Raw genomic sequence first — 15122 nt, 5'->3', positions numbered from 1 at the left:
GTCCGAGCTGGCGAAGCTCAATGATGAACCACACACATTTGCTAAGATGTTAATAACTGTGATGATGATTGTGATGAATATATTAATAATATGAGGTTGGAAACGGTTTTTATATCTGGAAGACAAAACATCATGACCAATTTTGAGGTTTATTCCCAAAATATGTTTCAATAGAACTGAAATAAGAAGAGAGATAATTAAAACAAGATTATACAAAAAATGTATATAAGTACCAAATTTATAGTGTAAAATACCAGCATGTTACCAATTTTAAGGTAACTACTTGTGTATCATCAAATCCGGATTATATTCAAAGTCAAATACGTAGTGTGTTCCAATTTTCTCACGTAGTGGTAGTTTACAAATATTTTATCTATTCTGTTGGACTTCAATGAAAACAAATTATCAATTATGTATTGTTTTATGTTTTTTATTTTGTACATATTCATATGTAAAATGAATCTTCTAGAAAAGTTTTCTGTAGCTGAGATGTATGGGCCACCTATGGTCCTATAAGTCATATGTATCTTATCGTTCAGCGATGGTGGTTGAGCTAAAATCGTAGAACAATAATCGATCAATACTATTTTCCTCGGAATGATCAAGATTAGTTGTTAGGTGGAGATTATAATTTTCCAGTGGTGTATTTATCTTCCGTTCTGTTTGTTGTTTATGTTTAGTCAGTTGTTGTTCTTATATATGTACAGTAGTGCCTCGTTATCTGCATATTCATCAACCCCGGTTTCGCTTATCCGTAATTCCGATTTTTCGTAATTTAAATTCTCTTCGGTATCGATTACTAACGAATTCTTCATTCACTCTACGCAGTCTATACTAGGGTGGCCAAACGTCCTGTAAAAACTTTTAACGATCGTTCCCGGAGTCCCGAAAAAGTTTCCTCTCGCGCCTCTCCTCGGACCATCTTCCACTCTTCTCGACAGTGGAACTCACCCATTCTGCAGGCGGCTATCCAACTGTAGTCAGACAAGTCAGTGTGGCTGTCGGTGTTTGTCGTATTACAAGTACATCTCATATTGTCATTAATTACTAATTATGTCCAAGCGTAAGTGCAAGATTAAGGATTACTCCAAAGAATAGAAGTACATTAAAAAGGGACTCTATGACAATGAAGCAGAGTGCACAGTTTGTAATACTGTTTTTAGTATTGCTCATGGTGGACGTTCGTATAAAACAACAAATCGCATCAGTGAAACATACGAAAAGACCAAGCGTCTTAGGTACCAGTAAGTCTCTTGAAAATTATTTTATAAAACACGATTCAAACGAAGAAACGAAAGTTAGAACTGCAGAGCTAACTCATGCATTTTATACGATCAAGCACCACCACAGCTTCAGGTCAATTAATTGTATTAGTTAAACAAGAATATGTTTAGTGACTCTGCAATTGCATCTAAGTTTAGTTCTGTGAGAAGCAGTCAGCTCTGATAACTGTTGCATTCAGCTTGAAAACTGGTATTAAATGAATAAATCCACTTTTTATGGCATTTTAACTGATGCGAGGTAACCTAATCACAAGGTTTTTAAAAAAATCTTTCCTTTTGTGTCATAGTTAATGGACGTTCCTTTTTTGTCGTGTGAAACATTGGATGAAATATCTAGTTTCGGTTTAAGTTGTATTAATGGCTTCAAGCACAAAACAATTGCATTGCGTTTTGTGGCAATTTTAGTACCAAACTCTTCTCTTATTTTTCTATATACACGGTGCGAACAGATATTCTAAAAGAATTTTTTGAAATCACTACTTTATAGTAGGTATTTCACAGATATGTACCTACATACTTTACATTACTTCAAAATATAATGCAAGGAAAAATAGAAGGAAAACGGAATCCAGGCCGTAGAAGAATGTCATGGCTGCGTAATTTGAGAGAGTGGTTTGGCTGTACCACTAATGAACTCTTTAGGTCAGCTGTAAACAAGGTCAGGATAGCCTTGATGATTTCCAATCTCCGATAGGAGTGGCACAAGAAGAAGAAGAAGACCTACATACTTCAGATATGTACTTCTTCGCATTTCGCGTGTTAACACCGATTTACGGATCTCATTTTAAAGTAGTACATAGTTTTTATGAAAGATGATTATAAAGATTTAAAAAATTAGTTTCTTTACAAAACGGCAAAATACTGGGAAATTTAGCTTCAGCGAATAAAGACCAACCAGTATCCAGCTAAACTTAGGAGGTAATAAATTGATACTTTTTTACAAGAAATTAGTTAATACGAACATAAAAATCGTGAATGTCTGAATTCTCCAGCGAAATACCTTTACAACTAAAGGTTTGTGGCACTGAAGGGAGGGTGGTTGACAAATGACATATATATATATATATATATATATATATATATATATATATATATATATATATATCAATACCGTTAGATGCCCCCTTAGGAATAAAAATCGACCTGTTTTAGCATTTTGACCAAATCTAATGAATATTGCTAAATATCAGTATGGACTATTTTGAGTGTTTATTAAAGATAGTGCTGCCTACTAGATATTTTACAGTGAAATACTACTACATAATATAAAAAAAAAATACTTGTATTCTTTCATTTAATTATGTTTTCCTACTTACTTACATGTTATCAATACTAGAATAGAACGAAGAATAAGCTCTCCTCTTACGGGATTATTTCTCAAAAATGCCGATTTTTTGTATGCTGCAGGCCATATAATATCGTTAGCGACATAGAATTGTAAAGCATACATTGGAATGAACGAAATGGCTATCATCAAAGTGACTACCTGATACAGTCTAAAATGTTAATAAAATATCAACTTTTAAATATATTTTAATCTCTTAACCTTCGGAAATCTGCTATATTTAAAAAAAAAAACAGTGCGTGTTAACTAAATTTAAAAAATCTTAATTTTTTTTTAAATTTTGTTTAATGATATAACAATAAAACACTGAAAACTTTGTTTTCAAAACTTCTACAAAATTTATTAAAATATCTTATCACTACAGCTGTTTCGACAGAGTGCCTTTCTCATTTTAAACTAAAAGCCGGTGTTCGTCAAGGATGTATTATCTCTCCCACGTTATTCAATATACAGGTATGGAAATAATTTTTCGGAACATACGAATATCAATACAATAAGTAGATTTCTTGATTTGCAATTAACCAGTGTAAATTTCAAGATAACGTCGCGATGTGCCGTGTCTAATTCAATTGTTCGACTGGATATGCTGTACCCACTGAGTTCTCTGATTTGTAATTAACCAGTGTAAATTAAAATATAACGTCGCGATGTTTTAAAATTAATTCATTTGTTCCATTGTAATCCTTATTACAAGTCGATTATAGTCGAACAAATAAATTAATTTTAAAACATCCCGACTTGATATTTGAAATTTACACTGGTTAATTGCAAATCAGAGAACTCAGTGGGTACAGCATATCCAGTCGAACAATTAAATTAGACACGGCACATTGCGACGTTATCTTGAAATTTACACTGGTTAATTGCAAATCAAGAAATCTACTTATTGTATTGATATTCGTATGTTCCGAAAAATTATTTCCATACCTGTATATATATATATATATATATATATATATATATATATATATATATATATATATATATGTATATATATATACATGTATATATATATGTATATATATATATATATATATATATATATATATATATATATATATATATAGCGAACACATCATGCGCATTGTATTCGACGGATGGCAAGGAGGAATATCAGTCGAAGGCCGAAAATTCAGCAATCTCCGCTATGCTGATGACACTTTAGTACTACCATCATCAACAAATGACCTTGAATACATCATGAACAGACTAGATACTATTAGTCGTGAATATGGACTTAAAATTAATATACAGAAGACCAAGGAAATGATAATCGATCGAATTAGAAATAACCAGTCGGAAATACGAAACGTAGCGGGGTTTGATGTGGTAAGCCGTTTCAATTACTTAGGTTCTGTTATCACAAACAATGGTGGATGCGAAGAAGAGATACGTCGACGCCTTACAATGGCCAGATCAGCAACGGTCAAACTTACTAAAATCTGGAAAGATACGGACATAACCAGGAACACGAAGCTGCTCCTAGTACGAACGCTTATCTTTCCTGTCGCTACCTATGCGTCAGAAACTTGGACCATTAAAAGTCCGACTCACGACGTATAATGGCCTTTGAAATGTGGGTATATCGTAGAATGATGCGCATACCCTGGACAGCACATCGCACAAATGTCTCCATATTGACAGAATTCGACATCAATACTAGGCTTACCACAATCATCAACCAAAATATATTGAGGTACTTTGGACACATTACCAGACGAATGGAAGGCATAGAGAGGTTGGTGGTTGAAGGCAAGGTAGATGGTAAAAGAACCCGAGGAAGATCGCCACTCCGATGGTCAGACCAAATAAAGTGCGCTACCGGTTACTCTCTGTCTGAGGCAGCACACCGCGCTCAGGAGAGAGAAGAATGGATAGCAACCATTCGTCAAATACCATAACATCACCACATCCTTACGAAGGATAAAGGATAGAGGAGGGAGTAAATGTCCTAATACTTTGATATTCTTACCTAATTCACGAAGAACAAATAATACTATTCGCACAGAATGAATGCTCATAACCAAAAGTCCTAATTTATTCTTCAAACAATTAAGAAAACCAATATTTCCTACTTCTTATGGAACAAATACATACAAATTAGAAATTTTTGGGAAAGGTATTTAAAAACCTCGCCGATTGTCACGTCAGACGTTGTTAACAGATTATAGATTATATCTCTGTAGTTGCAACAGTGGAGCTGTTCGCCTTTTTTATGTAACGGACATATCACGCTTTGAGACCATTCACAGGGTTTGGTCTGATTTTGCCAGACAAGAAATAAAAGTTTATGCAGTATGTGGAGCAGGGCGTCGCCACCATTCTTGTAGACCTCACTGCAGTTTTGACAAGTTACTGGTGATTTATTATTCTTAAGATTTTTCATGGCTTGGAAAACCTCCCCAATGGTAGGTGATCTTTGGTTTGGATTGAATAGATTCAAACCATTTCGATATTGTAGGGTGTTATCTTCTTCAGTACTGAGGATGTCTTATTTAGGATATTTCTTTCTTCATCCTTACTGATCCCTATTCTTGACTTTAACTTTGTGCTCATTTTGTTCAGATTTATGGAGAACTTTCGAGATGATACAAAAAGAAGTATATGTCAGAAATGCTCGTCTTTAACAAATTCAGTTCGCCATGTTGTTGTTGTTGCCAAGTCTTGTCCGACAGTTTATTATAACTATTTTATTTACAACGAGAATACAATATATGATATTGATTATTGTTGTATATTGACTGGAAGCTGTAAACTTTCAATTAAGAAAATACGTTGGAGAAAAGAATGGAAGAGTTTTCGAAGACCTTCTTAGCTTGCATCACTCCAATTATATTCTTTAGTGTAATGAGAATACAAATAGGTTTCATCAATGAACACTATTGTCCTGTTTTCGGCTTTTCCATTAAAATGCGATGATTGGTTCTGGTTTTTTTCCAACTAAAACCTAAATCACGAATTTCTTTTCTTAGCGTTTCAATAGTTCCAGAATAAAATCTCATTGTTCAGTAAATTTTTTATGTAAGTGATCAACTGTTGGTGTTCTTCGTTATCAGAAAATTAATCATAGTGCAACGAAGTAAACTCAAATGCATCCATTTCAATTTTTAATGTCTTCGTTTGTTTTGACTTCATTCTCCAGCATCAACTTACGACTTTTACCAGCAATTATTTTTATAGTTGAGAGACTTAAGCCTTAAATTTTAATTTGATTAAAAATAATTATTATTTAGTGGTACCTATATAAATATATACGATATAATAGTAAAATAGTGTCTTACACTTGTTCTTGTGGCATATTTAAAGTGATACTTCCTTTAATATCGTCACCAAATTTTAAATAACCTAGGAAACCAATGCTTGCATACCAACAAATGCAAATGGCCATTGCTAGGTTAAGCACCCCAAATGTCTTATCAAAATCATCCGGTACTCTCATTGATCTTTGAACAGGAATCACCTAAAACAATTTTTTTTATTAAAACAAAGCTTTTATTAGAATAAAACAATATATATATATATATATATATATATATATATATATATATATATATATATATATATATATATATAGATAGTAAACTCTTAAATATTGGGGAAATCTGCAAGAAAGATTTCTTTTTTGCGAGATCATTCTTTCTGCAGGTTTCCCCAATATTTAAGAGTTTACTATATATATATATATATATATATATATATATATATATATACATATATATATATATATATATATATATATATATATATATATATATATATATATATTCTCTTAGATAGAGATTTAGTGACTAGGTGAGTATTAATACATATAGATATTTTGGGTTTGTAGTTATCTATTGGTCTTTAAGTGAAACTTTTTAAGGTTTGCTGAGCTTTCGAGTTTGTTTAAATTTTTATCAAAACATACTACAAATTAAAAAAAACTACATTGTACAATTAATTGTTGTATCTTTACAGACTTGTCCTTGTGAGGATGCTACTCTAAAATTAACAGAATAACTCAACATATTTTATTTAATTTGCCTTTCTTTTTCCTTCCTTGTAAATTTATCACTATGGTTTCCATGTCTCTTCTATTTTTCTATATAAATTTTAGGTTAGTTTGTCAGAGGACCGAAGAAGAGAACTTATACTAGGGAAAAGCAAACAAAACAGTACCTTTCATTGACTTGTCTGTCTCTGTATGCTTATGCAACTTTCATCGCTCATTTTGGCATAATCGGTAGAACTGTTTCGTTTACCTTCTCTTAGTATTTATTAAATAAGCAACAGAGTTGATTTTACTAATAAAGAAGGGAAAAACCAAACACAATTAAAAAAAACAACACTTAATTTCATTTGAAATTGGAATAATCCCTCTAATCTGTGCAATTTTTATTAGACTTTTGTATAGCTGTTGTTTCTTTCATTGGCAGTAGATTACTGTATATAGCACTTACATTCTCAATGTCTGCTCTTTTGTTCAAGGTGTTCTGTGTAGTTTTAATTCAATCTTTTGTTATGATTTCTTTCCCTTCTCAATGTTTCTACTTGGTTTATAGGCCTGTGACTCATCGTGACAGAATGTTTACTTAATGCACAGGCTTGTACTTTATTCACATTAATGTCACTCTTGTGCGATGTTAATCTTCCCGACAAATTTCTGGGCGTTTGTCTGATATACTTTACTGCAATGAATACATGGTACGGAGTACACCACATTGGAGCTTTCTTTAATATTTAAGGGTTTTTTACTTTGGTGTGTAACTTCGGTACCGTTTTTATATTTCTAGTTCCAATTTTGATGTTAGGTAATTTTCTAAATATATTTAACAGTCTATTTAAGCCTGTAATATATGGTATAGAGTGGTACACCGTTCGTTGGTTGTTTATTGAGACCTCTGTTGGATCTGTTGTTTTGATTTTTGAGACACCAAAAATAAGTCTGTTCAGAAGTTCTGTTGGAGAACGTATTCCCAGTGAATCTTAGGATCCCTTTGTATTTGATCAATAATTTGCCGATTCTTATCATTTTTTACTGTTACTAAATACAGTATATTTTTCTGTGCGCACACTTATATGAAGTCTCACAGCGACGCTCGCCGTGCAGACGCTAATCGAGGTTTATGATATTCCGAGTCTTTCAGCGGCGCTCGTAATGCAGACGTTGATCGAGAATCTCGAATCAAGTAAATAGTATCTTCTTTTTTGTTATATAATATACTATTCTCTGTATGTATCATGGATTATAGCAAAATCTAACTTTATTTCTTTGTATTCATTATTATCTATTAGTCTCACTTTTACTGCATCTTTCGGGAATTTCAACAGTTTGACAACGTCGGAATGATCTGTCCTGGTTTTTAATTCTTCAATTTGTGCTCTCGGTGACAACAATATATATTTTTTTGTGCCTTTAATTAGTTACTTTAGCTCTTCTGATGTGACTTCAATTCGTGATAAGGCATCTGCTGTAACGTTTTCAGCTTCTTTCACGTAATCTAATTGTAAAGCTGTATTCCTCCAGCTTCAATTTGAATTTGGTTAATCTGCTTGAAGAGTTTGTCATTCCAAATAGGTACTATTGCAAAGAATTCCTTTTCTATCGTAGGATAATTTGATTCCGCTTTGTTGACTGTCCTACTAGCATATGCTACCGGTTTGTCATTACTGTTTAAAAGAGTAGTTCCTAGTTCTATGCCTGAAGCATCCGTCCTGTTAGAATAAACTTGTTTAGCTTCGATAAATCTGAGCATTCCATCACGGGGGATTTGGTAACGATGTCTTGAGATTATCAGATACTTTTTGTTAACCACTCAAATTTTACATTTTTCCTCGATACTGTATTAAGTAGTGCGGCAAGTCTGAGTCTGCAATTTTTTTATGCGTTTTCTAAAATAGTACGAAGATGCTACGAATCTTTTTGCATTCTGCGGTTTTGGATATTGTTCCATTGTAATGATTTTCTCTGGATCTAGTGTTATACCTTTGCTCGAGATTCTGTGTCCTAAGAGAATCTTTCTAGTACCTTCACTAGGTTTGGGTTATGCTGATGAAAACTGTTGCCAAATACTATCAAGTCATCAAAGTATATAAATATGTTCTTGTAATTTAAACCTGACATCGTCTTAGTCATGGCTTTTGAGAAACATCCAGGGCTTGTCTTTAATCCATTTTGACTTTCCGATTTCCTTTCATTTCTATATAAAATCTATATAAACTAATATTACCACTTACCAATCCGATCCCTACATAGGCAAGAACCACCGTACCAAAAAACAAAGGCCATTTTCTGGGGACAGCTACTAATTTCCTCTCCGAAAAGGGTGGCAGTCTTTCAGACAGCATGTTGTAGTATACAACCAAAATGCCTAAAATTAATATGATGTTTGCTACCATTGAAACGGGTGCAAGGGTTTTCAAATTTCTTATTAAACATAAGAGCCAAATCGGCAACGTAACAATGAACACAATAAGGTGGATGTTCCAAGCATATCCGTTAAAATCTGCTACCTAAAACAGATACAATAAAGGTGGGATTTTATAGAAAGGCTTTGCTTTTCTTGCAAGATAAGCCATCATCAAAAGAAAGGCTTTGCTTTTCTTGTAAGATAAGCCATCATCAAAAGTTAAAATGATCGTTTGAAGGAAAGTGAAATACACGATGTCCGAAAGTTTCTTCGCAAAAAGAGAATTATCAATTTCCGGAAATTACATTTTTCAAAAATGCTTCATACGAAAATTAGAGTCCTTTAAATATAGCGCCTGAAGGTACTTTGAAGAGATATCACCATCACCATTAACAGATATTCCATCTATCGTCGGATATATGCTACTTTAGGAATGCCAATTCATTTTGTTCGTTTTTCGTTTTTTTGCGCCCATTCGTGACCAGATTTTCGTTTAAGTCAATCAGTCCATCTGGTGTGAGGTGTGCCTCTATTTCTCTTATTTATCCTTGGTCGAAATTCAACAATTCCTTGATCCAACGAATGTTCTCTGTGTCCGGTACAGTTCCATTTTAACATGGCAAACTTTTGGATTACATCTGTTACTTTTGATCATCTTATTCAGATAAATATGCGATCGCTGAGCTTAATGTTCAGCATTATATGTTCCGTAGCTTTGAGTCACTTGAAGTTTGTGGACTATGTTTTTGTTAAAAGTCCATGTTTCAATTTCTTTTCTATATTATTATTATCCAGGGCTATATCCTCGGTTACATCTAGAGATTCGTTAGTGGTATATTTAGCTTTTGCTAGATTTATTCTTAGTCCCATTTCTTTTGATTTTGTATTTAGGTATAATATAAATTCCTGTAATTCTTCTCTGTCTTTTGCTATTAACGCAACATCATCGGCAAATCTCAAGTGGTTCAGTTTTTCGCCGTCTATCGTTACTCCTTTATACTCCGATTCTAAAGTTCGAAACATATCTTCTAGGACTAAAGAATAAAACTTAAGTGAGATAGAATCTCCTTGTCCAATTCCTTTTTGTAGTTTTATCTTTTCGCTTTTTTCTTCATGTTTCAATTGTTTCATGTTTCAATTTCTTTTCTATATTATTATTGTCCAAGCTATATCCTCGGTTACATCTAGAGATTCGTTAGTGGTATATTTAGCTTTTGCTAGATTTATTTTTAGTCCTATTTCTTTTGATTTTGTATTTAGGTATAATATAAATTCCTGTAATTCTTCTCTGTCTTTTGCTATTAACGCAACATCATCGGCAAATCTCAAGTGGTTCAGTTTTTCGCCGTCTATCGTCACTCCTTTATACTCCGATTCTAAAGTTCGAAACATATCTTGTAGGACTAAAGAATAAAACTTAAGTGAGATAGAATCTCCTTGTCCAACTCCTTTTTGTAGTTTTATCTTTTCGCTTTTTTCTTCTATTTTTACCTGCGCCGTTGCATTGACGTACTTATGATTTTTGTAAATCGGTCATCAACTCTATTGTTGATGGAGTTGATGGTCTAAGACATTGATGATTTCCTAAATTTCTATGGAGTCAAATGCCTTCTCGTAATCTACCATACCTAGAGTATTATTTATATTATATATTATAATGTATTATATTATTTTATATTATATTGTATTCGTTTGATTTTTCGATTAGTGTGATTATTACTTGTATATATGATCTATGGCGCTATAACCTTTTCTTAATCCTAGTTTGTTAGTCGCAATGTAATTATCTTCACAAACTGCTTATATAAGACGGATAACAGTCTAATGGGCCTATAGTTTTTTCATTTATATTTATTTCCCCTTTTAAATATCAGTATTATAAGAGCATTTAACCAAGCTGTGGGCACTTCATTTATTTCTATGCACTTATTAAAATGAATTTGTAACATTTTTGTGTTATACTGGGCTTTCTTATTTCGTCTAGTGCTAATTGCATGTCTTAATTCTTCCTCTGTTATTTCTTTTATAACTTAAGATCTAACATTTTTTTACTATTTTTTTGGTGCTTTTCTTTATCTGGTAATGGTTTTACTTTTGACCCGTATAATATTTGGTAGTACATAGTCTTCTATCATTATGGTTATTTTTTGAATTTCTGTATTTTCTTCGTATTCTTTGATTTCTTTCTTGGCTTATTTTCTTCTTCCAGTCTCGTATGCCTCTCTTTTTTTGTAGTATTTCATTTAACTGGGTTATTTTGTACTTAAATACCTTATATATTTCCTAGACTTGTTCTTAATAATTTTTCATCTCTATTTTTTCTATTTTATTAAATGTTTGGTTTTGTATAAGTTTTCTTGTTTTATTAAATCTTGTTTTCGTTGTTGAGTTTTTCACCTTTATCTGTTTTATTCTAGATCGATTTTGTTGCTACCGATATTATAGTATCGATTAATATTTTATTTAGGACTTCTGGGTTTAGATCTTTGTCGATTATTTTAATACATTCTGTCATTTTGTGTTCGTTTTTGATTTTTCTGTTTTAGTTCTATATTCTATCATCTATATTTATTGTTTTTGCCAGGCGTTTATAAATTTTCTTCTTTCTGTCTTGGTCTTGGTGTTAATTCTTATTCGTATTCTTAGCATTCTGTGATCGCTACCTGTGTGTCTCGCGTTTAACACCACTGTATCTAATATTACGTTTTTGTCGGTAAATAATATATAGTCTATTTCATTCTTTGTTGGCCCATTTGGGCTTTGCGAGGTCCATTTTTCCTTTTCTGATTTTTGAATGACCGTATTGGTTATGTACAAGTTTTTTTTGCATAATTTACTAGTATTTCTCCTAATCCCTTCATAGGGTTCTATTAAAATGTCATTCTGAATTTCTTCTTTATTTTTGCTTTGACATTGTCCATTAAGATCACATACGTTGCTTTGTTTCCGATCATTGCTACATTAATTTCTTTGTAGAATTTCTCTACTTCCTGATCTTCGCGTTCTGATGTCGGGGTATAGGCCTGAATAATTTTACACGTATAACGTGGTTAATTTGGATGTGTACTGTTTGATATTACTCTTTTCGATATAGCCTTATACTCTGTGATCGTGGACGTCACTTTTTTATTAATAAGTAAGTCTACGCCTACTGCTTGAGTTTCATCTCCCTTAGAATAATTGGTGGCCAATTTTTAGTTTGATACATTGCTCTTCTTTTCGTCGTACCTACTTCTGCCAGTTCTATCACTGTTCATTTTATTTTCTTAATGTCTACTTTTTTACTTTCAGCAGTTTTTCTTCTGAACTTAGTATCCGTATGTTGAATGTAGCTATGAAACACTCGGTTGTGTTATGTTTCTGTGATTATTTTATATTTATGTTTCTGTTATTTTCTATTTTTGATGGGACTGACTGAAGCTTGAATTCTGAAGTGCGAGATTCTGAGAAACTAGCTCTACTCGGCTGAGGTAATTCAATTCAGATATTCGACATTTCATAAGGGGTGTTTTATTCTTAACTTGTCAAGCTGGCCAGACAAGTAGGGGAGATCGGTGCCAAAAGGACCACCTAACACTTTTTTACTTGCATCTGTCAACTTATAAGTAATGAAAACACCACCCTAACCATAGTTTTGAATAACATTTTTTATTATAATGTTTAACAAAAAATGTAAATAAAGTAAAAGTACAACTTAAAGTGAAAATGACGTCCGGTCCTGTATACCTCAGTAAGTATCAGTAACCATCAGTTAGTATTTGCAAAATTCCCATAGAAATATATCTTCGTCTTCTTCTACATAAACAGTACACACACTGCAGTATTTGCAAAATTCCCATAGAAACATATCTTCTATTGAATTGCTGACACTTTATCCAGCCCTCTTCTTTCTTCAATATTCATTACAATAGATACATTCCGATACTGAATCTTCACTACTGTCACTGCTATCCATCACTGGCTGGTTTTTCTTTGGTACAAGCTTCAAAATTTGAACCTGCTTCTGCAATTCTTTGCGTGATTTTGGTTTTGTTATCTTGCCTCTAGTTTTCTTATTTTCCTTTTGTTTCTCAAGATCATGTTAATTCGACGGTCAAAGCTTGTCAAAGTTTTCGATATCTCCTTTTTAGTATTGGTTTTGTGCTTTTTCTTATGTTGGCTGGGTTTTGGAGACAGCAGTTGAAGTATGACTGAAAGAACTAGCGTTGATATCTGCATCAACCTGCGTATTGGTACCAAGTTGAGGAGAATAATTATCAGATCGGCCGGTTGAAGTTGCAGACAATTGCTGATTTGGAGGGGCAGGTCTAGGAAGGCGAATTATTTCAAATTGGTGCAATGCTGACGTGGGCAAATCTTCTGAGATGCAAGTTTGAGAAGAAGTATCAACTATTGTTGAAAGCAGAAAGTCAGCCTAGTCAAATATATCTCTGTTACATTTTGAAAAGCTTTGCAGCATAATTCTACTCTTTTGTATATAGATATTCTTTCTCCAGAATGGGAAGTCGGATAATAATTATATTCACGTGAATACTGCTTTTTTAGTGGCCCAAAAAATTAAAGATCCAACGGTTGCATTCGATAACTGCAATGTGGAGGTAATGTTAAAAGAATTATGTTATTTTCTCTAGCTTTTAAAACAGCTTCCAGCTGTCTGTGACTGATATGGCCGTCCAAGATTAGTAGAACTGGATACTCCTGAGTGGGTTTTGCGAATTTGATAAAATGATCGAGATATATGAGAAAATGATCTTTGTCCATCCAACTAGACTCATTTGCTCAGCCTACAACACCAGTAGGTGCTCCTTTCATTACAAGAGGTGACATTCTTCTACGAGGAAATAGAAAAAAGGTGGAATAGAAATTCCTAAAGCTGATACTGCGCATCCTACTGATTGAAACCGCTTTCAGCACTTACAATTCGACCGACTTGTTTCTGACCTTTTTTAGCTAATATGTTACTAGATTTCTGTACTGTACTGATTCACGATTCGTAAAAATTATATATGTTGTTAGCTGTAACTCTGAATTTGTCCATCACTTCACTTAAAAGATCATAGAAATGGTTAACTTAATTTCTTTAAAACGACCGCTCAGTTGAGACTATTCAGGCTTTCGTACTGAAAGCTGAGGGTGACGTTTTTACAGTCCGGCCAGCCAATCTTCTCCGGCTCTCAACACTTAATTGAAGGGATGTGGTATTTTAAGCCTTTCAGCTAAGTCAAAAGCAATTCTACGGACATCAAGTGGTGTAGGTCCTTAAAATCTGTTTTGCATATCGAAAATATGTTGTACTAGAATTTTCTCATCTTGTTCACTAAAAACAGCCTGAATGTCGTCGTTAGCCCTTACTAATTTTAAGCGTCGTTTGGAATCTTGAATTTTTCAGCTACAGCTCTCAAACTCAAGTCATTCTGAAGAGCGATGTTTGCCTGATTTGCTGCAGCTTTTTTCCATTTGGGCGAATCCTTTTTTCTTGTAATTCCGCATCTGAAAAGATATCATACACTAAGCAATTTTGCTAAATGTACAGGGGCACATAGGATCAGCCGTCCTATATGCCACAACGTAGGTAGTCTGCATTGCCTCATTTCACGCGAAAAACATTATCAAGCATAACCTCTAAAAAAGTTTAGTTAAATTAACGATTAACACGTGAAATGAAGGTGAGATATATGTACGTTCACACATTTAATAGCAGCGGGTTTTTGCACACGCTATTTTGTAATAAAATATCGTAAAAGTTTAGTAAAAATTAAAAATCTTACCTTAAATTATCAAATTATCTCAAAAAATTTACACTTTGCATTACCTGCATCCACTGAATCTGTACTGAAGAACGGTTTACTGTTGTTAACATCCGGTAGCAAATTCAGCGCGAAATTCAAATTAATCATTTCATATCCGTCAATGTTTTGCAAATATTGTAAATAGCATCAGAATGTATTTAGTGGAATGTGTCTTATAGTAAAGGATAAGAGGGATGAGATGTTCGTAGTTATGTTTTTGTCTGAAATGCTAAACGAAGTAAGGGATCTACTACTATCGTGAAAAAATATTTCTTGGCATGTCATGTACGAGTTGGTATGGAAAATAAAGGATAGT

General features: G+C 33.1%; 2 protein-coding genes across 6 annotated transcripts in view; one reads left to right on the top strand and one right to left on the bottom strand.

Annotated features, from left to right (window-relative positions):
- Positions 1-15122, bottom strand: part of LOC140432543 (proton-coupled amino acid transporter-like protein acs) — a 30452-nt gene that overhangs the window by 817 nt on the left and 14513 nt on the right. For 4 of the 5 annotated variants that reach the window (XM_072520498.1, XM_072520497.1, XM_072520501.1 and 1 more), the window contains 3 exons: positions 8845-9120; positions 5910-6088; positions 2604-2779 (listed from right to left, as the gene is read on the bottom strand). In XM_072520498.1, the coding sequence (XP_072376599.1) occupies positions 2604-2779; positions 5910-6088; positions 8845-9120 (631 nt within the window). Of the gene's footprint in view, positions 1-2599; positions 2780-5909; positions 6089-8844; positions 9121-15122 lie in introns of all 5 variants that reach the window. The other variant, XM_072520499.1, reaches the window with a different exon arrangement.
- LOC140432542 (trafficking protein particle complex subunit 12) overlaps positions 1-15122 on the top strand; it is a 36907-nt gene that overhangs the window by 13393 nt on the left and 8392 nt on the right. The window lies entirely within an intron of this gene.

The sequence above is a fragment of the Diabrotica undecimpunctata genome, chromosome 1 (genome assembly GCF_040954645.1).
Source record: "Diabrotica undecimpunctata isolate CICGRU chromosome 1, icDiaUnde3, whole genome shotgun sequence".
Taxonomy (NCBI): Eukaryota; Metazoa; Arthropoda; class Insecta; order Coleoptera; family Chrysomelidae; genus Diabrotica; species Diabrotica undecimpunctata.
The sequence above is the reverse complement of the archived record's forward strand: the minus strand, read 5'-3'. Positions and strand labels throughout refer to the sequence as shown.